Source organism: Prionailurus viverrinus, chromosome C1 (genome assembly GCF_022837055.1).
Source record: "Prionailurus viverrinus isolate Anna chromosome C1, UM_Priviv_1.0, whole genome shotgun sequence".
Classification (NCBI taxonomy): Eukaryota; Metazoa; Chordata; class Mammalia; order Carnivora; family Felidae; genus Prionailurus; species Prionailurus viverrinus.
The window spans coordinates 205,340,464-205,367,052 of record NC_062568.1 but is presented as its reverse complement, the minus strand read 5'-3'; the positions used below and the strand labels follow the sequence as shown (position 1 = coordinate 205,367,052).

General features: G+C 50.2%; 1 protein-coding gene across 4 annotated transcripts in view; it reads left to right on the top strand.

Annotated features, from left to right (window-relative positions):
* VPS13D (vacuolar protein sorting 13 homolog D) overlaps nt 1-26,589 on the top strand; it is a 257,320-nt gene that overhangs the window by 215,769 nt on the left and 14,962 nt on the right. For all 4 annotated transcript variants that reach the window (XM_047868772.1, XM_047868771.1, XM_047868775.1 and 1 more), the window contains one exon: nt 26,250-26,381. In XM_047868772.1, coding sequence (XP_047724728.1) covers nt 26,250-26,381 — 132 coding nt within the window. The remainder of the gene's footprint in view (nt 1-26,249; nt 26,382-26,589) is intronic.

The following is a 26,589-nucleotide window of genomic DNA, read 5'->3' as shown; positions in this document are numbered from 1 at the left end:
TGTGGATTAAACTGCGGGAGTCCCCGTGATAGGATGCTTCACCTTGGCTTCCTGCCGACAGTTGTCAGCCCTCCTGGTTTGCTCCTGACTTTTACTGGGTTTCTTGAGGTAACAACTGGAAAGATTTTATTCCATACCAGAAAGACCTCTTACAACAATTTACCTAATTTAGTCCTTCACCTTAACCTACCCTCCCAATAAATTTTAACTTCAGCAGCATGGTGAGCAAGGAGCACATTACTTCAAAGTGCAAGGCCCATCTTGTCAGGCCGCTGGCTCCCACTAGCACTGCCCTCAGCTCCTTCAGGAAACGGAGAAGGTATATCTGGGTCGCAGTTCACTTGGGCGGAACCTCAGCTTTCTCCCCTAGCGAAGCTGGTGGGGCAGGACAAACCCACAGTATTTGGGTAAGCTCCTTTGAACTCTCTGTGAAAAGCAGTTTTTATGAGGCAGTTCTGTGTTAACACCAGAGGCCGCCCCTAGTAGATACTACCCAAACGTACTTCAAACGTAGGTGACGCCAGCGGTGACACAAGCGTCATCATAAAATCCCGGGGACTGCAGGAAACTTCAGAGGAGAGTCAGAGCCGAACTTCGCTTCTCATTATGAGGAGGATGGGCCCCAGGAGTCCTGGCTAACCCTACTAGCTTAGGACTTGTTGGATCCAGTGGAACCTCCCTGAGTTCTGCCAGGATCGACACAGGGCAGAGCTCCTCAGTTCCCTAGACTTTCCAGATCTACCCCGGCAGCACAATTAGGGTGACAGTGACTGGCACCTGCCCACCTCCTAAGGCGTGAAAGGCCAGCTTACCATGTTTTCATATCCCTCATGAGAAGACGAGAGCCTCTAAGAGTCCGTGTCTTTGTTTGAATTGTTAAGGGGCCCCATTGATTCAGTTTAGCCAATCCTAAATGTGTGGTACTCCGATCCAATTGCTTAATAAACATGCTGGTTCAAGTATAGGCAAACTGACAGTAGAAATTCATTACTTGGTTAAATATTGACCTCCCACTATGTTCCAGGCCTATAATAGGTATAAGTGCCAAGAATATTTAAATACTTGAGGACAAACTGCCTTGAAGAATCTTCCAGATTCTTGAGAATCACCAAGCTGTTTGTGCATCAGTATTCTTAAATTGGTCTTGCGTGTTCAGGAGAGCAAGTTTCCTCTAGCTTTCTTAAAGTACCCCTTTATGAGGGTGACCTGATTTCCTGTTTGTTCTGGAAAACCACAAAGTTGAATTTGTGTTGCATTGGTGTATACTGGGGAGGCTTGGTTAGTTACAGGCTGTTTTTCTGGCTTTATTAACAGGTTTGTCATAGCTCTTCCAAAACTCTCGAAAGATCTCCACTCTTTCTGCCTTATATGTTCTTACTAAATATTATATAATTTCGTGCTATGACTTTGACCCTCAATGCCTCACTATAACACATTTTTTTTTGTCTTCTCAAACTAAATTTTATTTTGTCAAAGTAAATACGTGTCCATACTATTAAAAGTCGAAGGCTTCTACATGTCTGAAGATAAAAACCAGCAGCCTCCTGCCTCAGTTTTCCCTGCCTCTGAGACCTTGCTCCCCCAGAGGCAACCACTTACAACACTTTTGGCTGCTTCTTTGATTCGTAGGTATTTACCTCTATGTTTCTTTAAAAAAAAAAAAAAAATGCTATTTCTTGATTTTGTTCGACTTCTTATTACTGTACGTACATACTCCCTCCCCCTCTTTTTCAGTATAGTTATATTGGCCTTTTTGGGCAAATCGGTGTTCAGTTTTTACACTGTTAGGACTATGTCAACAGTATTCCCAGTGAAGCTACCTAGGTTACTATGATTATGTTTCCTTTTTGGTTTCTTTTTTCTCCCTGGAGTTTATAACTGCTCTGACTTTTGTTTGCTTAATTTGCTACATGCATATTCCCACTTCTCCTCAAGCTCTTACTTTCAGCTTTTTTTTTTTTTTTTACTGCAAAGTTAGTGACTCCCTAAAAAAAAAATATGGTTTTCTATCTGCCTATCGCTGATTTATCCGCAAACTCTTTCTGTATGTTTCAAAACGTATGAAGCAATTTGTCGGGTTTATGATTTTTCTGGTAGGTGCTTCCCCTGAGTGCTGCCTGCTCCCGCGTGGACCTCCTGCTGTCTAGAAACCACAGGGCTGGTGCCCTGCTGCTCCTAAGTTTCTTTCTCCCGTTGGTTTGGTCTTTCTCTTTCATGAATAGAGACAGTTCTCAGGTGGTTGGTGATTCTCCACTATCTGTTCTGATCCTCTTTCAAGCCGAGGCACCGACAAGCAGCCTGGGAGCCCTCTGTGGGGCCTGGGGCCTTCCTGTCTTGTGCTGAGGAGGAACAGGCTGACGGGGGTGAGAGAGGGGCCCGCAGATCTCCCTGCTGCTTCCACGGGCCGGTAGCCAGTCTTGCTGTTTGCAGCACCCTGCCACACGGGGCCTGCCTTTGGCCCCGGAGCCCCAGAGCTTCTTGGTGCCCCGTCTTGCTGAAACCTGGTGGGCTTTGCCGTACTAATTAATCAGCCTGCCGCTCTGTGGCTCCCACTCCCTCGGGCTTACATTTCAGCACCGCTTGTCCGTCTACTCCTGCGCTTCTGAAAGAGTGCTGACACCTTCTCTTTATCCTTTTGGAGTCGTGCCATTTGTATCCCTTTGCTTCCGCTTTCGAGGGGTCTCTCGACTCAGTCTGTCATATTTAATCAGAAGCCCTATAGCGCGGACTTTTCACTAATTCATTCATCCCTTCTTGATGTCCTTTCCCCCTCCGCATCCAGCCAGTAGCTCTGAATCCGTGTGGTTTGCCCGACATCCATATCCGTGGTTTCTGCTACGACCTTCTTTAAGTCTGGTGGCATCAGGAAATCAAACGGTAACGTGGCTGCTGACGGTTTTAGACCTTCACCACGAGCCAGGCACCGTTCTGTGTACTTTCCACGTATTCCCTCCTTTTATAGCAACAACTTCTGAACAGCGGCCTCTTGGGCGGCCAGTGGCCCTTCCTTCACTGGAAGCCTTGGAAGGCGCCTGGAGAGAAGGCTTTGCTACTCCCAACCCCAGCCTCAAGTCTGGGCTTGGTCTTTAATCTCTCATTCTGTGTGCCGTAAAGAAACAGGTTGTAGGAGGCTCTTGTCAGATCCCAGGAACATGAAAGAAATAGCACACCCCACGGTAGTGACATGGCCCTGTCACCACCCCTCGTGGAACCATAAAAGCTATTCAGAAGGGCCGGCAGCTGGTGAGCGACTGTGCTTAGATCCTGGGTGCTGATGGGTGTTTTGTAGTTTCCAAGGGAAGTTGCTGAAAGTTTTCTTATCTCGACACTCCAAGGGCAAGAGGTCTTTCTTCAAAGAGAAGCGGTCATTTCAGAGAGAGATGTGGAAAGAACGTAAAATCACAGGTCTTCCCCAGTTCTGAAGAAGAAATGGGAAGGAGCACTGTGGCCGCCCCCGTAAAAAGGAACCAGGCGGTTACGGGAATCAGGGAGGGCTTCCCGCAGCGTGGTTTGGTCCCCACATCTGTCCAACAAGGTCAGAGGGCCCGCGGGGAGTCAGGCAGCCCCGGCTCCGAGGCCCTGCGCTGCTCTCTGTCAGCTGTGGCCTGGAGCGAGTCCCTCCCTGCTTCCCGTCTCTGAGGTGAGAGTCCTGTCGCTCCCGTGGGATGGGAGCCTCCGTGGTGCTCACGTGGAGGAGGTGGCATAATGCACGAGAGCACCTCGCCTGAAGCGGTGTGTGCGGTCGGGGCGCGAGAAACGGCGTCGGCGTCCGGGCTCTTTCTGAACACGGATGGAGCGGACGCGAGGCGGCGATGACGTCTTCACTGCTCGCACACACCGTACCCCCGAAGGCCCACTGGCCACTTGCTCTAGTCTGTGAGGCCAGGTTCACCTGCTCGGTTGGGTGTCTGTCCTTCCTGGTCTCTTTCTCCGCACAAAACAGGCCGTGAAGTTCAGGCCCACAGACCTGTGCCCGTCACGCAGCCGAGGTTGTTGGGCGGAGGCCCTCAGCCTGGGCCCTCAGCCTCCGTGTAGGAGAAGCCCTTTGAAAAAGGTGTGCGGAGGCCACGAACTCACTCTGAACCCACTTGTGAAGAGCAGGTGATCCCAAACTATTGTTAGTGTCTGCTGTAAATGATATGCCTCTGGGTTCGAGCAGAGTTCAGCCAGAAGCCCCACATGACATGGAAATCTGTCCTGGAGCCAGGTTTGTCGGGTAAAAGTTATGTAGCGAATGTCTCCAAACATTGGCATCTGTTGTCTGCCGAGGCTGGGGCGACCGGGAGTGATGGAGTGCTTGCGGAGATTGGGACGGGGCGTGCGACCCTGTGACAGCTGACAGACGCTTTCGGGCCACTGTTGCTCATCCAGCTCTCTTGATAAACAGCCCTGAAAGCATTACGTGGTTTGGAAAGCATTCCTCAAAAACAGTTATACTCTCCAGACGCATGACAGGCCACCGTGGAGTTTTGTGGAAGGGTTTTGAATCGTAGAATCGGATCCCCCTTCGGCGGGGCCGTTGGAACGGGCGAGGGCTTATCTGCGCGACTCCCGCCAGGACGGCATCACAGCAATGTTATCGTGTAGGTCGGGGTCCCCTAGTCTGTTAAACAAACAAGAGAGTGCTCTCGGGGTCAGGGCTAGAGTTGAAAAGGAAGAACTCTTTTCTTTCCTCTCTGGGTAGATGCGACGGGCCCCTCGAAACCTCGCTTTCATCGTGCGCCCTTCATTTCGTGGCTTCTGCGTAAGGAAAGAGACAGGGCTTCGTGTTATTGTGCAGCTTGGAGCCTTTCAAAATGAGCTTCCTCTGGAGCATAAATGTTCGTTTTGTAATGCATTTCAGAGCACACCTTCCCAGTTGTCCTATTTCCAGAAATCTAGCTCCCGTTGCCTTTTGCCCCTCCTAGGAGGTTCTGGGTGCCGCAGGGCGAGAGGGAGGAGGGGGAGGCGGCTTGCAGTGGGTGGCGTCCGTGCCGTCGCAGTTCATTTGGGACTTAGACTCCTACAGAACTCGTGAGGCAGGCAAAGTGCTCTGGCGACCCATTTTGTCACAAAACTTTTACTGAATTCTAATACACCACAGGTTGGTTTGGGGGGTTTGTTTTGTTGTGTTGGGTTTTTTGGGTTTTTTCGTTTGTTTTTTGCTTTGCTTTGTTTTGTTTTAAGTTTGGGGATGGCATTCACAGGATTTTATTCTTATTCCCAAAATGCAGTGGTGGTGCTGACAGAGTAACATGGAACATCATTCTGATTTATCATGTTGAAGTGACAGCAGTTCACATTCTTTTAATCTGTCAGTGTAGGATCAGTTCCTCCTTGACTAGAGTCTCTGCGATCAAAATAACCTATCTGGATGTTCCCTTTGGGTATTGGAGGCAGCATGGCCTCTTGGCAAGAGGGCAGGATCATAAATCCTGAGACCAGAACCCCGAGTCCAGCCCTCACATCCCTCTGCCTTGTGGCCTTGTGCCAGCAGCCTCTTGTCCCCTCCTCAGGCCAGTCTCCCCACCTCTGAGGGGGTGAGGGTCCTCCTGGCCCGGTCACATCTGCCTGGCCGAGGTGAATAGCTCCCTGAGGAATGGCGCAGAGGGGGCTGGCTCTTCTCCCCCGGCTGGCTTTGCCGTCACAGAGGAAGCTGGGCATTGGGACAAAGAAGGAGCTCAGGCAGGACATACGAAAGCTTGATAATATTTTCTAAAAATAAAAAGGCAGTAGGTTAATCTGAGGCAGTGCCGTACCTAACATATTGCTGAGCAACCCTTGGCCCTAGCCTGAACCCCAGCTGGGCTTAGCACTATTTAAGTTGGTTACATCTAATCCCCCGAAGGGTTGAATAAGTGGCCCCAGACATGGCAGGCTAGCTCACATGGGGGCAGCATGTGAGGACAGCCTACATAAAATGTAACATCCAGGCAAACCCTTGTAAACAGACTGCTTCCCACATGCTCCGTCGCCATAGAGGTACTAGAACGTTACGCAGATTCTTTTAGCGGGTGCCCAAGGAAGTCGGTGTTCAAGAAAAGCTCTTGACGGAGGCCATTTTGCATCAGGAATGGATTGTGTGTGGTATGAAAAAGCAAATTCCAGAACATATTCCTCTTTGGCTCCCAAGCTAGGATAAAATTCGTCCTTTTTAGGCCCTGCGTACGACATAGAGTCCGTGGCAGGGCCCCGTAGCTTGCGAAGGCCGGCCGGAAAGCACACAGGAGAGAAGTGTGTGCGGCGGTGAGTTGGCTGCTGATGGCGGCCCTGGGCCCGTGTGGTGGCTGCTGCTGCCTCCCACTCGTGAGCAGCTTGCGTCCCTGCACTTTTGAAGTCAGGCCCCTTTGTTTCCTTGCGATTCTATGTCCCCAAATACAGTTATCAAAGTGACCCGGAGACAAAGTCCCACAGGAAGTGGGGGCATCCAGGTCACTGTTTATGGAGCTCTCACAGTCTATCTTGGCCCCTAAGAAAGTCCCATTTTCGGCGGTGGGTCTGGTTTTCCAAACTTTAATATATCGGGGAATCTTGACGCATCTGGGCTCATGATGGGCTAGAGTGAGTCTTCAGAAGGCCGCCTGCTATGCACCCAGCAGCCAGTGGAGACCGGCCTCACTCGCAAGTGTTCATGTAGCCTGTGTGATAACGTGGGCGTGTGCAGGTGCTTTGTAGACTGCCCTGGGAGACGTGAGGTGTTATTAAGACTTCACTTAGCCCCGAATTCATATGTGAATAACTAGAGGCAGATTGAATGGATTTCACATTTTTCTTGAGAATTTCCTAAATTAGCCTACCTAACTTTTTCGTGCCCTTTCTCTTTCCTGACCTAAGTAGCTCTCTGCAACCTATATTTTGTACAAACCAGGACAAATATTATACAGGAAAAGAAGAAGTACCACAGACACCGGGATTCTCAATAGCTAGAGACAGTTTTCTGTGATCCATTCATTCCATGGCACCTCCTATCTACTACCAAAAAAAAAAAAAAAAAAAAAAAAAAAAGGTGCTTTGGGCTTTGGAATGACATATTCATTAGCTCAGCTCGAAACATCAGCATCGTGGACAAGGAAACCTTTGAGGAAAACAAGAATGGGTATACAGTTCATTCAGAAAGACCGGGTTAGTTCCGATCAGGAGGCACGACTTGCACCTTCAGGCTGAACCCGACTCTCATCCAGAGCCTACCACCGGCCTCACTGGACTTCATCAGAGACACCTGCCTCTACCCAGAGGTGGAAAATACCTTAGTGCATGTTGTTGCTAGTGTGGGATTTTAGTTTTAAACAAACGTGGGCCCTAGTCTAGTACTGCATAACAGTGGCCAAAACGACCAAGCTGGCAGGAAAGCACTCAAAAAGCCAGCAGTGACTCCCCTCAGAGGCTTTCCTACCTGGTCCTCTCAGCGTGGCTTTGGTTTAGTTTTGGCTTGTTTTTTTCCCTCTTCCATTTCCTCTCTTACTCCTCCTTCCTCTGTTATGCTTAGACTTTGGTTAGAAGAGTTCCGCTGGTCATCATTCCAGGCTGTCAGTAGCCTCATTTAGAGGTGGGCCCACTGAGGCACAACAGATGCTAAACCATGGTGGTTCACACGATGAACTGTGGGCTCACAGCTCATCCCCTTGGAGAGCCTGGGTTCAGCTCTGGCATGACCGCCTTTCTGGCCCTCAGACGGCAGCCTCTGGGGTGAGCCGCAAATTCCGGGAGTGCTCTCCTCTCGGGATCATCTCTAAACCGAGGTGGAGGCCTGTCCATCGAGCTGACGGTTCAGCCCTTTGAATACGAATCAGCTATTGAAGATGGAGGGCGAGAGCAGACTCAGCAGGGCTCATGCACGGGACCTTCTGTTTGATTCCATGAGACCGGATCCCCCTTGGGCGCCTCGCTTCCGTGTAGGTGCGCACACACGTGCACATCCACCTACCGTGCTCACGCGTGTGAGTTCACTTTTCTCTGTATTAATATTTAAACTGAGCGCAGCCACCAGGCAGTGTCTGCATTCCCGTCCCCCGTGGCACCCGGGAAGACAGCAGTAGGGCAGCAGAACTGGGGCTCCTTTTAACGAAGGGCAAGCGAGCCCCCACGGTACCCCCGAATTCACGGGTTCGCGCGGAGGTGCGCTGCGGGAAGAGCTGGTTGCTGTTGGCCAGACGGTTCGTCAGAGATCAGACTGAAGATACTGCTCTTGTGAGAACGGAGTGCACTCATACATTCAGGAGCAGCTCCGGGCCTATATGTAGGGCCCAGGGCCTGCTGGGATGGGGTTTTACACTTGGGCTGTCCTTTTGCCCTTCCACTGAACTCTTTCATTTCAGTCATGAGCAAACAGTCAGTGCCTGAACTAACAACCCTGCCGTCCTCCAAAGCACGGCTCGCTTACAGTACCGAACAAAGGGAAGGAGGGCCGCGTGGGCCGGCCCAGGCCAAGGAATGCGGCTTCAGGGTTCTGCTCCATAAATTTAACCAGCACGACGAAAAGGAGATAATATGAGCCTTCGTGATGATCTGAAAGGGGGAGGTTCTGTGTCCCATTGATTGCGGTCTGGCCCGGTGCCAGGCCCAAGCCTGACCGACAGTTGAACCATATCGTTAAGGCGTGTAACACAGCTCGAGTCTTGTACTGCCGCCAACGAGTACATGTCCACAGGGCAAACGTTTATAAGGAGTCGAGGCGGCTGTCCTGTTTAACCCTCTCACACCGCGTGTAATAGATCCAGCTGCCACTCAGAACTTGCCCATCGGGGGTCACGCAGGAAAGCCTGCACGTTTCTGCTCTTCAGACGGAGCTTCTCGGGACCGGGGAGAGGGAAGAGGCGCCGTCCAGAGAGGGTTTCCCTCTGGAGAAGCAAAGCAGTCGGTCTCCCGCCTTCCTCCAACACCACCACCCCCCCACCCCCCCCGCCATCCCGGCCAGAAACGGGACACCGTAGTGCTTTATTCGAAGTAGCTCTCTGTTTGCAGTATAATGTTGCCGAAGGAAGCGGGGCTGACACCACAGGAAACCTAGCCGTCTCCGAGGAGGCCGCGCTGGCGGCAGAGGCGGTTGGACGCGGACGGTGGAGCGTGCTCCTGGAGCTGCTGCAATTCGGGATGATTCTGTTTCCCTTTCCCGCTACGCAGCCTCCTCGAAGGCTGCTGATAGCCTCACCTTCTGGCTTTCCAGAGCCGCCCCCAGATGCAAAACCAGAGCAGGTGCAAGGCTGTCCCATGGGGTGGCCTGTTAGCCCCGAGTGCTGACTGTCAAGAGGCAGGCCGCCCCGGAGGGCCTCGGTCCCCTCATCGGGAGGGCGTGGGGGAACGGGCACCCCATCACATCACGGCAGGGCCTGCGGGTGCCTGGCTTCTCGCGGTAATACTGCACCGAGTAAATGGAAGACAGACGGGGCTCTGGGTGTAAGTAGTGGGAAGAAAGGCACTGTCTGTGTTCAGAGGACCCTAGGAAAACAGTGGGCTGAGGGGTAGTTTAATCCCGCCCATCCTTTGGCCAAACTGGGGACCTGCCCCTCCTTTGTCCACACCATCCAGCAAGGCAGACATTTCTGTCATTCTCAGGGAGCTTGTCTCCAGGGGACAAGGCATCGTGGGTGGATACCCGTGTCCCAGCTGACGGTGCTCCAGATGCTGAATGCTTATGTGTGCCACGCACTGTTTTAAGCATTTTATTTTCATATATTACTGTCCTTACCGTTTCATTTTCACAACAACTACGTGAGGTGGATGCTTCGTTTTCCCCACTTTACAGCTAAGAAGCATGAGACACAGAGAGGTTACGTGACTGGTCTAAGATCTCAAAGGTAGTGAGAGAGGGAGCCAGAATTTGAACCCTGGCGGTCTCAATGCAGAACACACATTCCTAACTTCCGTGCTGTTTCTGGGTCATCTCTTGGTCTCTCCCACCCAAAGACCTCATGACTTAAATCTGAGGCTTCTCACCAGCATTCATGACCCACTTCTTTTTGGTTCTTGGATATGGATACGGAGAGAGGGAATAGGGTATCTGCCTCAGACCCAGAAGATATGGGAAAAGATGCCACTGCAGGTGTTGGGGGAACGGGGTGGGCAGGGGGGTAGTTTCTATAAACTTTGGGTCCCCTGGTGTGAAGGATGCTTATCACATTCACTCCACCCCAACCAGCTTAATCCAGAGACAGTGCGAGAGGACCATGGGAGACCCTAGCCAGCCAGTGCCCATGCCTGGAGAACTTGATCGCTGAGCTTTGTGTCTAGGAGCTGGGCTGTCCCAGAGCCTCCTTCCTGCGCCGCCCCCCGCCCGCCAGTGATAAACGACTGCAGCCTCCCAGGCGCGGCATCTGTCACTTTCACAAACTAGCCATGATGCCACCTGGCTCCACCTTGTCTTTGCTCTGCCATCCAGCAAAAGCTGCCTTCACCAGCTGGTCACCTGAGAACCCCAGCTGCTACACAGTACAGGAAGCCTTGGAAGGAGACTGAGTAGGGTGTGCTCAACATGCGGTAACCTCCTTTCCGTGGCCAAGGAAGGCTCCTGCTTACTTTGGTGCTGTGGGGCCTGAAAAAAAAAAAAATGCTTTCGGGAGTAGGAGAAGCACCTGAATGGCTGGGCAGCCCTGCGGTCATTGGGTTCCATTTGATTTCGCTTCTGTGGTCAAGGTGCTTTAAAAGCCTAGGTAGAAGCAACTTACGGTGTGGACTCCTGAAATGATTGCTAAACCCAAAGTTTAGCAGACCCTGGTACCGGATGTCTCCTAATGGGGCACCTGTTCAGAGGTTCTCTTTGTCATGTGTTTGAATGCATTTGGCATCAAGGGGCCATGCTGTACCTGGTCTTTTGAAATATCAGAGAGAGATGCTAAGGGAGTAGTGAGCAGTTAAATTGTAGGAAGAAATTCTGCTTTTCTCAATTGTTTTTGTTCTTTAACAGCGATCGAAGATGCCATGAGGTAGCCAGATGATCCACTAACTGGGATTTATAGAAATTCTTACCTGCAAAAATTTTAAGACAGAGAGAGTACTTGAAAGTTTGAGTGCTTCATGTAACATGCAGAAGGAGGTCTGGTCTGAGCGTTTGGCATCTAAGTGATCTTCTGGAAAGGGAAGGATGAAAAGCAGCTGAAGAATCACCTCTTGCCTGATATGTGACTCAGCCTCCTTTGTGGCCTTCAGGGTTGTCCCAGGCCTGCCTGCTGCTCTCCATGCAAGGAGCTTGGTCTTTGGAAAACCACATGTCTTCTCTCACTAGCTGCCTCCACCTCGAGGTCCAGAGGGAGAGACCACCCTCAGCCGGCAGGAGACGCTAGAATAGACATTTCATGTTCGCTGTTGGCGGAGTAGGGAGGGTGCTGTCACCTCTGCTCTGGGTCAACTCCCAGATGCACCTGCTCTTCCCAGAGGTGTAGGGAGGCTCAGACAGAGGGGCTGGTGCCGACTGCTGATGGGTCTGTGCTTCTCGAGAGCCTGTGTCTCAAGGCTGGGGGACGGTGCGGCGGCGGGGGCGGGGGGGGGGGACCATTTGCAGAAAGGCGGGTGGGCTAGACTAGATCTGAGAGGACTTTATTCTGCTGACCCCTCTGTGTGAAAGTGTCTAGTAGCTTCTTTCCCCACTGCCTCCTTGGCTCCCAGCAAGCTCTAACACATCTTGAATCCCCATTTTTTCTAGTCCTGTAGAGGCAAGCCCCAGTCCGACAGTTCCAATTGATTCGGTCTTGTTGGTTCTTGTTTCCTAGGAAGACAAGTACTCTGAGGGTTTGGTGTTGACTTGGCCCAGAGGGGGTGCGTCTGATTTTTATGAAGGCACAGAAATGCACCTGAGATGACCCCACGCCCTTTTCTTTTCATTCTCACCACCTGGACCATTAATTCTGCTCTCAAAGCGGGTGGGGGGGGGGGGTGGGCGGGAAGGAGAGCATTTCAAAGCAAAGCTGATTTGGTCTGTGAACCAGCTTGTCTTCTAGGTTGTACTTCACCCTGACGAGAATCAGAAAGGACAGTCTATAAGCCCCCGAAATGCAATTTCCAATGAAACACGAACTTCACTCTAGTGGCTCTGCAGCTGGAGAGCCTCGAAACCAGTTCCAGATGTTCTCTCTCCCTGTGTTGGCTGCAGGGGAATGTCGGGCAGGCTGGGAGGCAGAGTGCGTTTGCTTTTACCCGTTCTCGGAGTGCCCCCTTTGCAGTCCCTGACTCGCCCCACAGGGCTGTGTAGGGAGAGTGCGGTGGGCACCTGGGCCTCGGCCCGGCCTACCAGCTCCCACTCATCCGCCGGGGCACGCTGTGCCAAGCCAGCCGCTTGCTGCGGGAGAAGCCCTCGCTCTGCTCTCCAAGGTCAAAAAGCAAGATAGGGCTGGAAAAGTAAATCAGGTGGGCTGGGAAGGAGGCCTCCTGCCGAGGACGCTCAGGTCACCAGAGCAACACCGCTGGCCCTCACCCGCATCCAGCGTAGGGTGGGGCTGTGCCGCCCAGTGTCGGAAGAAGTAGCGTGGACAGTGACGGTCAGTTCATTGTCCCCTTCCTCTTGAGAACTCTCCACGCGGACCGGCCCCTCAGCCACAAGAAGCCATCCCAGACAAAGCCCGGCCCTCGTGACTCCCTCTCCGGTCTGCCTCCAACCCTTGCTTGCGTACGACATACGATGATAGAAGTCTGTGCGCCCTCGTGCTCTGCTCTTTTACGTGTGCGTTGGACATTTTGGTGTCTGTGCCTCACTGCGTCCTGAATCGTCTTCTGAAAGAATAGCTCTGTTATCTGAGTTCAAAAAGATGCACAGATGTGAACTGTTGTGAAAATCCAAACAACGCATGGGCACGCACAGTGTGTGGACGTTGTTCCAAGGCCCTCGTGCAAGTTACCGCTTTATGGCACGCCGGTGAGCTCGACACTGTTATTCCCATTTTAAAGAAGAAAAGAAGAAGAACTCAGTTGCCCTGGCCATTGACAGTCGCTGAAAGGTAGCAATGGTGACCTTGGCAGATATTTCTGTATGCACGTATAGATGTGCGTGTGCACACGTGCGTACGTGTGCTTTTACGTGAGTAGGAGCACCCGTGCTCACAGCTGACCTTTTTCACCCAACGGTGACTCTGGGACATCTTCCCGTTCCAGAAGTTAATCATCACTCTTAACATTTATATGATATTAAGTTGCATGTGTGCCATGGTATCCTTACCTGTCTTGAAACACGTTGCACACTGCCTTCTAGGAAGTTGAAACTCTGTGTGCTCCCACCACAGTGCTTGAGAGGACCCGTGTCTCCTCACCCCTGCCAGCTCTGGCCATTTACTCACTCAGAATCCAGCCAAACATGTTATGAAGGCAATGTTAGACTAAGAGCAAGGCATCGTTCCTCTTTTTGGTCCCCACCGATCTGATCCGAGAGAGCGAATTTTCCACGTCACTGAGTGCCTTTCTTTGATAATTAGGAGTGTGGAAGCATCTCTTCTTACTTCAGTTGGCTGTTCGGATCTCTTGTTTGGGGAATTATCTTTGCCTGTTCTTCACCCCAACCCTTTTCACAGCTCTTGAGATCGAAGTTTGTCTCCCTTTTTTAGTGTTTGGCTTTGTCTCCTCCCAGCCTGTCTCGGCCCAACCCTTCCAATAATTGTCATTTAATCTGTTTCTCATCCATATTAGTACAGATCTTTCCTCCAAATATTAATGAAATTGAGATTAGTCACTGTGTGAATCCCTGTGAGTTAACGTCTGCACCTTCACTTTATAAAAGGAGAGCTGTCACAGCTCCAGTCGGGTGCTTTAGCACTGAGAATGAGGCTTCAGTCAGATGGTTTAGGATACTGTGTGGTGTGGTCTCCTAGCCGGCTTTCATCCTGTGATTCGTTTCTTCCTGTTTCTTAGTATTTGATTACCGCCAGCTCCTGTTGTAAAACGTGGCAGATTAGTACTGATGCCATACCTTGTTGTCTAAATAAAAATCTTGCTCCGCTTGTAGGCAGGACACTGCTTGAAGCCAGACCTTCCCATCATGCCCTCTCTCTGTATGGTACCAGATGCCCTTAGCTGTCTCCTCACCGATGCAGTGTCTAGGTTTCTTCCCCACCCCTTTCAAGGATGTCCATCTTACCTTCCCAACTGGACTATAACCTTCCTGAGGTCATGCTTCTGCCTTCTTTGGTCTTCCTCTAGGATCCCCAGAATGCTCAACACAGTGACGGGTCAGAGTATTTATTTAAAGACATTTTCATCAGCACTCACAATAAGTTGACCGAGTCCAGGAGAATCAGAAAGACCCGAGATCAAGTTTGGCTTTGCCACTTAGCAGCTGGATGGCCTTAAGCAATCTTGATAATCTCTCTAAGGCATGATTTCCTCCTCCATGAAATGGAATACTAACTTCACAGCTTCCTATAAGAATGTTGTGATATGAACATGCCCCGTGTATAGTCCACACAATAAATGCAGCTGCGTGGACATCCCGTGGACTGTGGCGGCCCAGCAGCCTTCACTCTGGTGTCTCTCTCACTTAAGGTCGGTGGGGAAAATACAGATACAAGAGAGCTGGTTGAGGCGGCGACACACTAAGTTTTTCCGTGGAAGATCCTTAGAGGCCCTTGTGCTCCTCCGTTGAAAGACTCGTTGTTGAGTCTGAATGTGGTTTTTTCCAACAGGGAGCCTTATAATCACTCAGGGACTCAACACGATGCCACAAGTTTAAAACATGCCAGTGTCTCTTTTATGCTGTGCCAATTTTTCTTAAAGGGAGTATGCGTGCCTGTGCCTACGCGTGTGTGCATGTGAGAGAGAGAAAGGCTTGGAAGATATAAATATGGCGTCCAATTTTGCCTGGCGTAACAACTGTCATCTCTGGTAGCCTCTAAGCATTTTACCAAATGCACTTTAATTGGTTTCCTTCTGTTCTATTTTTATTTTGTAGTCATTGTAATGTATATGGAGCCAACTCCTTCAAATGAGACATTTGGTCATTAAAACATGTTATTTAGTGTAACCGCCACGGGCCCAGCTTCAGCAGCATCGAGGACGACGAAGGAGGGGTCCGAGTGGTTGTTCTCCCATGACCTCACCACAGCAGTCACCCGCCGGTCTCTACCGCGCATGTGCCAAAACGGAGGCCGCCGGCAGCCCCGTGTCACCTGCATCGCGAGCTTGGCACATGCACCTCCCAGGACCAGCTCCTGCCCCTCCCTGCCTGCCTCCGGTGGCCCTCAGCCCTGCTGTGGCATGTGGCACAAGAGCCCCGCTGGCCCACGTCACCCCTGTGTGCTGATTAGACAGGAATCCACAAATCTGTTGAGTGCATGTTTAATGTGACACAGATGTGGGACATATTGCAGATCTTTCTGCTTTACAAATTTTCAGCTTTTTGCATTTCATCAGTGTTGCTTATTATTTACAGAATGTAACTTGAGACAGCAGAACAGATTGTAATTTTTGAAAAAAGGTTTTGGGGGGTGATGGGGCCGCAGGGGATCTGGGAGAAAAAAAATCCAGTAGTGTGGAATGTTGTTTGCTGTCCAGACCAAACAAACCAGTTTGCCAAGGGTTGATGGACTATGGCAATCAGTCCCATTCATGTTCGCGCTGGCAGCATTTAATTGTAAGGCAGCGTGACCCTCTTATCGCCAAATAAAGAACAGTCCTTTGTCACCAGGTTGAACACCATGGCACCAGGTAGGACGTGTACCTTTTGTGGAGGCCCCACAGGGTATCACCTGGCTGCTAGCTTGTGTTCTGCTTCCTTCCTGTCCAAAGAGGAAGGACACCTTTGAACCCACTCCCCACTCAGACACATGGATGTTCCCCTTGCCTTAGTCCTCCTCTGGTTTTATACCCAGGCACTGTAGCAAGAGCCCGAACAAAGAAACACCTCTTCCATTGCCTGAAAGCTCCAAGATATTCTCGAGGGCACCGGAATGGTGGGCCAGAGCCAGTTTGACACAAGTTCAAAGACAAGGTGCCATCTCTTGTTTGTAGAGGGCAGATTCGACTAGAGGTGGTCTTGGCTTCTGAGAAAGCTCAGCCATAGGTTACATTTGATGGCAAACAATAAACAAGCACCAGCCGGTCAGCAGGAAGATGAGAAGTAGGTGATTGATTGGCTGATCCCTTTATGTTTCTAGGTCACAAGAGTCTCAAACTTGGGACTGCGCTAATGAAAGCCATACAGCAAAAATCCTTTGAAGGGGGTTCTCCTTGGAACTTGAGCTAGTGCAGAGAATCGGCCATCTCGGTCAGCGGGTTCGGAGCTGCGGAAGTGCTGAGTGTCGAGACTGGATTAGACTGGGCCCCTGAGCAACTTCCAGAATGCCAGGCCCCACTCTTTTTCTCTGCTGGAAAAGTGCAGATGGTGCACGGTCCCCCGAGGCCACCAGGCAGCTATCCAGTTGCCGCCTGGGAGAACTTGACCGAGGCAGTAACTTTCTAGCGTGCCTCCGCGAGGGAATGACCAGCATGCCTGTGCTCCGGGGGTTCCTGGGTTGTGACCAAGTCCCGGCCTTTCTCGGGCTTCGACTGCCCCTCCTCCACTCCCTTGGCTTCGGCAGCAGCAGCTCTGGCCGTTCTGCCACCGGTTCTGACAGAGTCTTGTGGCCACCGGTCCGCTCATTTCTTATGTGTGCATGAACATGCATTTCAGGTACTGTTCTAGGTGCTGGGGTACAACAGTGTGTAGAACGGACAAAAAAAATCTCTGGTTCCACGTAGCTTCTGCTCAACACCTCCCACGCCTTCCAGGCCCCCTCCCTGGAAGAGTTGGGTAGCTGAAAAGGGGGTGTGTCACAGCTGGCTCTGTGAACCCTCCCGGGGCCTAGGAGTGTCCCTCTGCCACCTCAGGTCCAACCTCGGCCCGGAGCAGAGCCTGTTTATCCCTGGGAGTGTGGAGGCTGTGCGCAAACTTTGATTCTCGCGACCGCGTTCATCTTGCGTGTCTTGTCCGCTTTTGAGGCTTCTTCTCCCATCCCCTCTGTGTCCTTTTCCACCTCACCCTCTACCACACTCTGGTTGATGGTAGAGGAATGTCTAAAACTTCCAACCTGGATGAACAGGTGGGCTAGAATAAAGCAGACAAATCACAAGCAGGCCCCTCGGTGAGCTGCGGCACCCCGTGCCCGCTCTGCCGTGGTTGTGAGGAGGGCCCTTCACACAGGAGAGCGGGAGGCCGCGGCCTGAAGGCACGTCCCCTGCCCCTCGTCAGGGCAGCTCTGTTTTCAGGGATTGGACATACTCAGGTTCTCTTACAGACTTCATTTAGAGAGAGTGTTCCGCCACTAAAAATAGCTTCTGAAAATCTTTGTTTGGATGAATTTTATTAATGGCGCCCTTCTAAAACTATCAATTCCAATTGTAAGACTTTGACAATTGGTGTAGTTTATTGAGCTGCTAGGTGGATTAGCTCTAGTCCTTTAAGGACAGTTCTTTAAGCACACAGGGGGCCTGGGGTGGCCAGGTGAGTAAACACTCAGACACTAGTTCCTTCAGCAAATACCTGTGCATTCAAACATTTGACGTACTCCTTGTGAATCATTCATACACACTCAGGAAATCATGTTTCCGTCGTGTTCTTTCAGGCTGAAATTTTAAATCTGAGTTTTAAAAGTTGTGCGTTTTGGTATTTTCCATTGACTTAGCGCCTAAGAATTCTGAATAAGGGTAGGAGAGAGGGGGACAACTTTTCTGAGTACCTACTCTGTGCCAGGCTCTTTCCTCTGTGCTTTTCGTGTGTTATTTCAACATTACCAACCACGTAAGTACCACATTCCCATTTCTTGATGAACAAACGGAGACTGCCAACTTTTTCGAGATAGCTCAGCTGATAAGTGAATGGACTGGGATTTCCGTCTGTGTTTGTCTTTTTCCAAAGCCTTACATTCCTCTCTCTAACACCATGCTCCTAAATTTCATTTCTCTTAAAAGAGATCAACTTTTGGGAGAAGGTAGATAATGTAAAGATTAAAAGAAAGAAATTATGTCATCATTTGCCAGAAATCAGTCTGAAAATATCTGGCTTATTTGGTTTAATCAGCTTATCATTAGCATTTGCACTCAATAGCCACAAAATCAAGTTTACCAGGAATTGTGTATTTTGGCCCAGGCGAAATACTTTAGGACTGACATTTGGGGTGACGGGTTGGCAAGGAATGTGCCTGTGACTTGAGAGATGCCCGTAAGCACTACACTCTGATTCAGAACACTATGATTAGAACACAGACAAGGCTTGTGTTGGTCAGATACCTCGTTTTTGTAAAGATGTCGAAAGTTGCAAACCACTTTATAAGCTGTCTATTTTTTTTAAAAAAGCCAAGCAACCCCTGAATGCATGCAAAAAGGCGTTTTAGGAAATCTGAGGCTATCAGGCTGTAATCTCACTATGGCATTATCCACTGGATTGGAACTCTTAATGAGGCCAGCTGCCTTTGCCCCTCCCCTGGCCTCAGGAACAGGTAGGCTCCCCCCTGGGGCAGTTAGTTGCCTCGGGGAAAAAACTTGGGAGTAGGGTTGTTCTTAGAGGTTAAATCTCAATAGGCCTATCTGTTGGCATGAGTCCTACCAGCTGTCACGGTTGCAATGTCATGGGGTCCCCAAAACATGTGTTGGGTTATAGGAAGCCTTGACCCCTATAAACAAGTCAGGTGTGAATCCCACTGATGGGAGAAAGTCCTGCCCGAGAAATGTTGTCCCCGCTGCAGGATGTCAAATGACTAAAAATCTAACAGCTATGGTAATACAGTTCCTAACGATTTCATGCATAGCATCTTTCCCCCATTTTCACTTGCGACGATAACAGTGCGGATTTTGTGCGTTTTTACACATACGGCTTCAGAACTCTAGAGACAAGGGAGTAGAATGTTAACAAGAAAGCAGGAGGAAAAGGGAAAAATTTCTGTTTGAAGCAATCTCCGCAATAAGAAAACCGAGTGAGAAAGATCGGATGTTGGATGGGGCCCCTGGGTGGCCCAGTCGGTTGAGCGTCAGTTGGACTTCCGCTCAGGTGGTGATCTCATAGTTCGTGAGTTCGAGCCTCGCATCAGGCTCACTGCTGTCAGCGCGGAGCCTGCTTGACATCCTTGGATCTCCTGTCCCCCTCTCTCTGCTTGCTCCTTCCCACTCGCGCTCTCTTTTGCTCAAAAATAAACATTAAAAAAAAAAAAAAGGATTGGATGTGGGACCCTAGCCCATCCTGGCCTCAGCTGTCTAAGCTCGGTAAGGCCCCCCTCGTGTGCCCACGGCCCTCTCCACGGATGCATCATCCTCATAGGTAACATTTTATTCATTGCCTCTCATGAGCACAGTATGCATTATGTACTCCTCACAGCAGCCTCATTATTGTCATCTCCATTTTACAGATGAGGAAACCAAGGCTCCAAGAGGTTACGCAACTTGCCACAGGTCACGATTTATGAGCGGTGGAACTGGAGTTCTGCCCTGCAGCCTGGCTGCAGAGCCTGGCCTCTGGGCGGTCAGGTCACACGGCCCCTCTCCTAGTGCCTCCGTGCCGCATTAGAATTGCCTGCTTTTGTTTATCTTCTGCATTAGACTCCAGCAAGGTTCCCGGAAACTTGATTCATCCCTGTCTTCCCAGAGGCCTAGTGCTGGCCTGTGCATGTGATAGCTCAGGAAAAGTCATTAAATGGGGTGGGGATGGGGGGGGGGGGGGGCGGGCAGAGGCAGACACAAGGCTCTAAGCAGGCTCGTTTTCCTGGCTGTCTTACTTTGGATCCTTGGTTTCATTCTGCCCGATCGATTTTTTGGTGTGTTCAAAATCCAAATCGTCGTAGCGGACATTTGGCCCAGTTTTCTAGGTTCCAGGCTTAGTGCAGCCAGAGCTCAGCAATTATTATTAACCCTATGGATTGAATGTTGTGTCCGAGCGGGTTCTAGAAAGTAGATTTCTGTTTGTCATGGAACTCTGGGGAAGAATTTCTCCTGTCAACTGAGCCAATCTTGAGAGGCCTTCACCCTCTCGCAGAATGCCCTCTGATTACGGTTTCCGCTGAAAGGAGTAAAATCCGTGGAGGAAAAATGCTTTTCCACTTAGTCCTTGAAAGTGGATAGAGACGAGAGGGCTACAGGTCGGAGAGGAGATACAGTTCATGGCGTGACAGGCTTCTTGAACAGACACTATACTGCAGTGGGTATCAGAGGAAGTTTTAACCAATTCGTACACTCCAGTGCAAAGTATTATTTAGATAGACCGTTGAGTCCTTCTAGAGGACTGTCAAATGTTTGGTTGAACCATTCAGTCGAGAATCCTGGTATCTCGTAGCTGTCACCTGTTCACAGTATTCGAAGATAGTCTGGGTTGACCTTCTGTTCTCAGCCTGATTGTTTGTGCTCAGTCGAGCACAGTATATATCTGTAAGATATTGAATTAAAACAAAAGTCTTGGACACACACCCAAAGTAAACGCAGGCACAATCCATCACTTTGTTGGGGTCAGTACACACAGCCCCTAAGGAGGATCCAGTCTATTGTACTAGGAAGTCACATGTTTGACACATACACTTTCTCCTCATTCACTGATTGTTTTTGAACCTCACTTGGTTGATAGACATTGGCCATGACAAATTTCTCAGCCGACTAATAGCCTAACATAAGCTGTACAGGGGTATGCGTATGTGTGTGCAACATCTGTCTTCAACTAATAGGGCTGTGACACAGTTACTCATCATATAAGCAAAGAACAAATCGCGGTTGGCCAACTGTTGACCCTCAGGCTGAAAGGCAAGATCAACCGAGTGGAATTGGTTAGCTCTCCTTGTGTCACCTTGTTTGGATTTATAGTTGCTAAAGGAAAATGACGTGGAGTGTTTTCATGATCCTCGTCTTTGGTTTTGGGCCTCCGGTGTATGTCAGACAGCACTGGCCAGACGCAGACCTGGCCTGTATTGATCGCCGTCCCTGGGTGGATATCTGCCGTGTATCAGCCACTGTATCAGCAGCCCCTTCCCTGGGGGAAGAGTCGTCCCTGCCGTACCGCCGACTCTCTGACATTTTCATGGAGTTCAAAGCTCAAGTTCATTTGGTGCTGACATTTTGGATTAGCTGGTTGACTGGAAGGCCTGCTTCTTTCTATACACTGTGAAATTTATAAACCGCAGCAGCTGAGAGCTTAAAATGGCCGACAAGCCCCCAGCTGGCAGCAATTAAATCCACCACAGACCTTTGGCTAAACAAAGGTTTGTGGAGGCAGGGTTGCTGCCTATGCACTAAACAGACTCATGTTTTAAGCCATCTTTTATGTCAAGCGGTGGTAAGGGACGCCGTCAACTGACGAGAGGTGAGCGGGCAGAGTTTTGCCACCTCTTGCGTAATGGACGTTCCATTATCCCCAGGATTGCCGGGACCCTGCCCGAGACGCAGCACGTCTTGACAGTGAAGGTGATCGCGAGAAAGGGAGCGAGGCAGCGGGGGGAGGCCAGAGGCTGGTCCGGCAGTGGTGGGCCAGAGTGCCTTGGACATCGACCCTCGGCTCCAGCATCTAGCCTCCTCCTTCTCTTTTAACAGCCGCCATCATCCTTTAGGTTGAGAAGAGAAGGCAGGAACGAGGAGAAGGCCACAGGATGCCATTTTGTACCCATTCAAGGAGCAGAAACGTGAGGATCTAGACCGGTACTGTTTAACGCGCAGTTTAAATTTAAATCACTTGAAAGTTTTAACATTCGGTTCCGCGGTCCCACTGGGCACATTCTAGTTGCTTGGTAGCCCCTCGTGATCAGTGGCTGCGTTACTGGACAGTGCTCTCTTCTAGACGGGACCGAGTGTTGAAAGGACGTAGATTGCAGGGCTCTCTCAAGTGCACCGTTGGTGGGAGTGTAAATTGTTTCAGCCACTTTGGAAACAGTTTGAATTGTCTTGGTAGGCGAACACTGATGCCTGGTGATCCAGCAAACGCCTCCTAAATCTGTATATATCCAGAGCAGCTCTTGCCTCCCTTCCCCAGGAGACGTGTCCGGGAATGTTCATAGCAGCAAACCCTGGAAATAACCCTTGTACCACCAACAGGAAAATGGATGGATGATAGTACAGCCGTGTGATGGGATGATGATAATAAGTAGGTACGACAGATGGATTCTAGGTGCACACAGAAAGATGGCTGACTCTTAGCAGGTATGTCTTGAGGGAGAAGTAAGTCCCAAGACATAAAAAGGCAATGACAGCCTTTTTGAAAAGCCTAAAACAACTAAAAGCAAAGACTATAATGAAGATTCAGAATAGTAGCTGTCTTAGGTGGAGGAGAGGTGGGGGGGGGGGGGGGGGGTGCACAGCAGAGGACCACACAGAGAGATACAGGCTATGGCCAGTGATGGCATTTTTGTGCTGGGGATGGTGGTTTCACAGATTTTACTCTACCATTTAAAACAAAGAAAAAGGCCAATGATGACAGTAGGCCTTGAACTGAGGATACTGATGAGCATAGTCCTAAAGCCCAGTTTAAAGAACCAGGGAATTAGAGTCCTTTCCCTCCAGGTGCTCGCAGGCTCACAGGGAACATGAATACATAAAAGTTACTTAAGAGTTGTAAATCTAAAGTAGACACATGGTACTACCCAATCACAGAGCGTGAACAGACAAGATCACTGTTTACCTACGGCCATACTGCTTTCAAAGGGTAACCTGAATTTACAGGGCCATCATCGATAAATGGAGAGGACAGTTCCATCACAAAGTGGCCTGCCCTGGAGAAGAGCACTTTAAACTTCTTGCTGGCTTACAAGGTTTGAAACACCAGCTTACTGGTTTTTGTTCATAATTATTTGATTAAGTTTGGTGCCATATGTGTGGACACACATTGACTTTAAGTACACACACACACACACACACACCCACCCCTGCAGCCTCCCACTAGGACCTCAGAGGTTAAAAATTTAGGCGAATTTTGGAGAAGAAAGAATAGTTTTTCAGGTACCAACAGTGATGAAGCAGCAGGGGATTCTGGGAAGAATTCCTTTAATGCCTTTGTGCTCCTAGTAAGAGCATCTCTAAACCACCCCTTCTGATAGCCCCTGGAGTTATGGCTGTTTCCTCCTATGGCAGAGCTGAGCTCTTTTTTCTTCTGTGTCCATGGCCCTTGAAGCCACAGTGAGCTCCTCCTATCAGCAGTGTCTGAGCACTACACCCAGCCTCCCCTGGATAGTTGGTGGGTCACAGAATGAGGACCTTGGAAATGGGAAGACAGTGTGCAACCTGTTGGAAAGACAGATAAGAAACCTAACAGAGGCAGTGTGTACCCACAAGGGAGCTACTCTTCCTTCCTGTTCTCCAGCGTTTGGGTGGGCTTATAGTTAGCAAGTTCAAAGATGTGCTGGGAGTGGAGGTGAGTTGGGTCAGTGAATTTTGGGGAGGATCCTGAGTGATGCCATGGAGTCAAGAAATAACTGTACGCCCCAGCCAACTATTTGCTAATGTGATAACACGGGGTACACTTACTTACGTTTTCAACTATTCCATGGTTGTTACAAGATGTGATTTCCAGGAGCTCAGGTCCAGAAACAAGCCTCCTTTCCTTGACTTCCCTGGCTCCTTTGGATCCCACCGGAGGAATTTAGGACTCTTAGTAAGTTTTCTCCTCATCGGTATAGCATGTTGTTCCCACTCTTGGTACTAATGCAAAGATTGTTTCTTTTAAAGAAATTACGTGTGTTAGCAAAGACATTAATTTCATGACCATGCCTTCATGTCTCTTCCTTGGTTTTGATCAGCGGACTATATAAACACAAATCCTTGACCTTTCTGTCAGGAAGATATGATTCTAGCTGGTTCATATTTTCCCTTAACTTTGTTGACCTTCAAGGCTCAGAATCTCTGGTCTTCAAACTCTCCACCAAAGTTAGTACGCCACCTTTACTTTTGAGTTCCATGGTTAAAATGGCCCTTATGCTGACCCCCTACCCACCCACAAATGCATTCGTTCAGTTACTCAACTAACATTTACTGCTTTTCTACCATGAACCAGGTACTGTTCTAGATCCCAGGATAGCAGTAAATGAAACAAAATTCTTGTCATGGAGCTTATGTTCCAGATGGGGCACCAAGCAATAAGTAGATATTTTATCTAAGTGGGATGTGAAGCAAATGTGTGCTGACACATGGCTGACTTAATCTAACTTGTAGTTTGGAAGTACCATTCTCATTGCCATGAGGAGAACGGACAAGGGTGGAAATAGAATAAATTACAAGACTGTTGTAATAATCCATTAGAAATCCAGAGATTGTTTGTTAGTCATGACAGAGATGGAGCGGTAGTTGGATTGGGAGTACATATGGATGTTGAGCCTGTGGACCTCCCAGTGGATTGGGAAGATGTGGGGAGAGGCATCAGGATGAAACCTTATACTGAAAAGCTGTTGGGGGCGGGGGCCACCTGGCTGGCTCAGTCGGTTAAGCGTCCGACTTCGGCTCAGGTCACGGTCTCGCGGTTCACGAGTTCCAGCCCCACGTCGGGCTCCGTGCTGCCAGCTCGGAGCCCGGAGCCTGCTTCCGATTCTGTGTCTCCCTCTCTCTCTGCCCCTCCCCTGCCTGTGCGCGCGCTCGCTCGCTCGCTCTCTCAAAAATATAAACAAACAAAATCGTGTCTTGTTCCTCTTGGAAGGGCTTCTGGGGCTTCTGTCACGATAGCCAGAAGCTCTTCCAGGCGACAGAACAGGAGGACTGCCTTGGGAAAAGGACCCTTGATGAGCCTGCCCTTGGCAGGCTTGGACTGACAGTAGCTGTCTCAGGGGCCAGGCAGACAGAGCAGGGCTTTGCTGCCTGGGCAAGTGTGCCACGCTCCCTGCCCTGGTTTGCCAGCACCCTTACGGAAGCAGGTGTCCGACCTCGCCCCCTGGGGACCCCACGGCGGCCGGCTCCTTACATTTCCCTTCCTCCCCTCAGCCGGTAGTTAGCATGTAAACAGCCAACTAAATCTTGAGACCAACGTTTACAAGGCCGAAACCTTCAAGCAGAAACGGAGACTGTGTGTAGTGGGAATATGTGAGTACATGACATGAATTAAAGTTGTTTCACCCCTTCCCTCAGTACAGATCACCGAAACCTCTTTACAGGCTTCTTACACCACCCCTGACGAGCTCATGTAGTGGTATCTCGGGCATCCTTAGTGCTGAACTTCTAAAAATGTACCACTGGACTTGTGGCTCTCTGGCACATAGCAAACATCAACCAGGTATGGATGGGGCTTCAGACACCACGGCCCGGTGAGCGGAGTGTTGACCTGGGTCCAGGAGTGCTTTGCGGTGTCCCAGTGTCGCGTAGCCTGTGCTGAGTTTTTAGACTGTTCCCGTCCGTATTAGTACTCCTGTTTGCCCAGTAGGGCACTTTTCGCCTTTGCAGTAAATTTCTACACTACTGTGAGTACATGGTTCTGAAGCTGTGAGTCAGTGCGCGAGCCTTCCTGCTTGCCGCTAGCTGTGTCTAGAGAGGGTTGTTTTGCTTCAGTGGAATCCAGGAACAAATAATGAAAAGTACAGCGAGTACAAGGCCGAGGACAGACCCGGCGCACTCTTATCAGTCATCTGAAATATGCACAGCCTTTCCAAGACAAATATGGACTCCTGTTTCTAGGAAAACACCGAAAAGTACTTATCAATTACCCTGTATATGGTTTGTGGAAAAAGACAACATCAGCCTACCCCGAAAGCCATGGCAAAGCAGATTCCTTTGGGCAACCGACAGCCGGATGGCATGAGTGAGAGTCGCTGCAGAGTCCCAGACTGTGGCCTGGGACCGGTCCATGGAGCGTTTCTGCTCCCTCATAGGATTCCTGTGTCCCTCGCCCTGGGCCCAGACAGCTGAGCTCATCTTGAAGAAGCCCAGAAGCCTGGTATCTGCTTCCTAGATGCCCCGGTGCCCTCACCGTTCTTGTCCCTTGCGAGTCCAGAGGCGCCTCTCCCGAAGATTCCTAGAAAAGTGGGGTTTTCCCAAGGAGAGGGCTTAGGAACAACAACAGGAGTCGTCACCGGTAGATAGCCCACGTCCTGTGGGGCGCAGGCGCGGCCGGCACGATTTTATTTGATCCTCACTGCAGTCCTGTGAGGTAGGCGTCCTCATCCTGTTTTACAGAGAGAACTGGAACCCGGGGTGCAAGAAGCCCACTCACTTGTCCGTGATCACACGGAAAATGGCAGAGACAAGGCTCTGGTCAAAACTGGAGTCCCGAGCAGCACTGTCTTCATAGCGAGTGCGTTCATAGGTGACGCCATCGCTCAGTTCCGGTCGTTAAAGTTAGACTCTGCCTCTGCCACGTGGTGCTTTGTATTTCAGATGAAGAAGGGAAATCATGTCAGCCGTTATGCCTGACCTCCTTGCTTTCTGTCCCTTGACCCGTCCAGGACTCAAGCCCAGAGGGTTCGCAAACCGCGCTGCTGCACCGGGCCCCAGGGGCTGCTGCCCCGCTATTCTGAGAGCCAGGCAGAAGGGCAGGAGCAGCTCTTCAAACTGACCGACAACATTCAGGACGAATTGTAAGTGGAGTCTCGGGAAACCACCGAGTTATCTTTTCTATCTCTGAGTCTAAGTAGTTGCTGTTGTTCCAAGCACCCTCGTGACTCTTAGGCGTTGGAATGGAACTTGTCGAAGATTCCTTGACCCAAACCTTTTACAGGTTTAGGTATCACTACTCCTGCAAAGCCTTTGACTTCAAGTGGAGGTTCTCAAACTGGGTTCCACAAT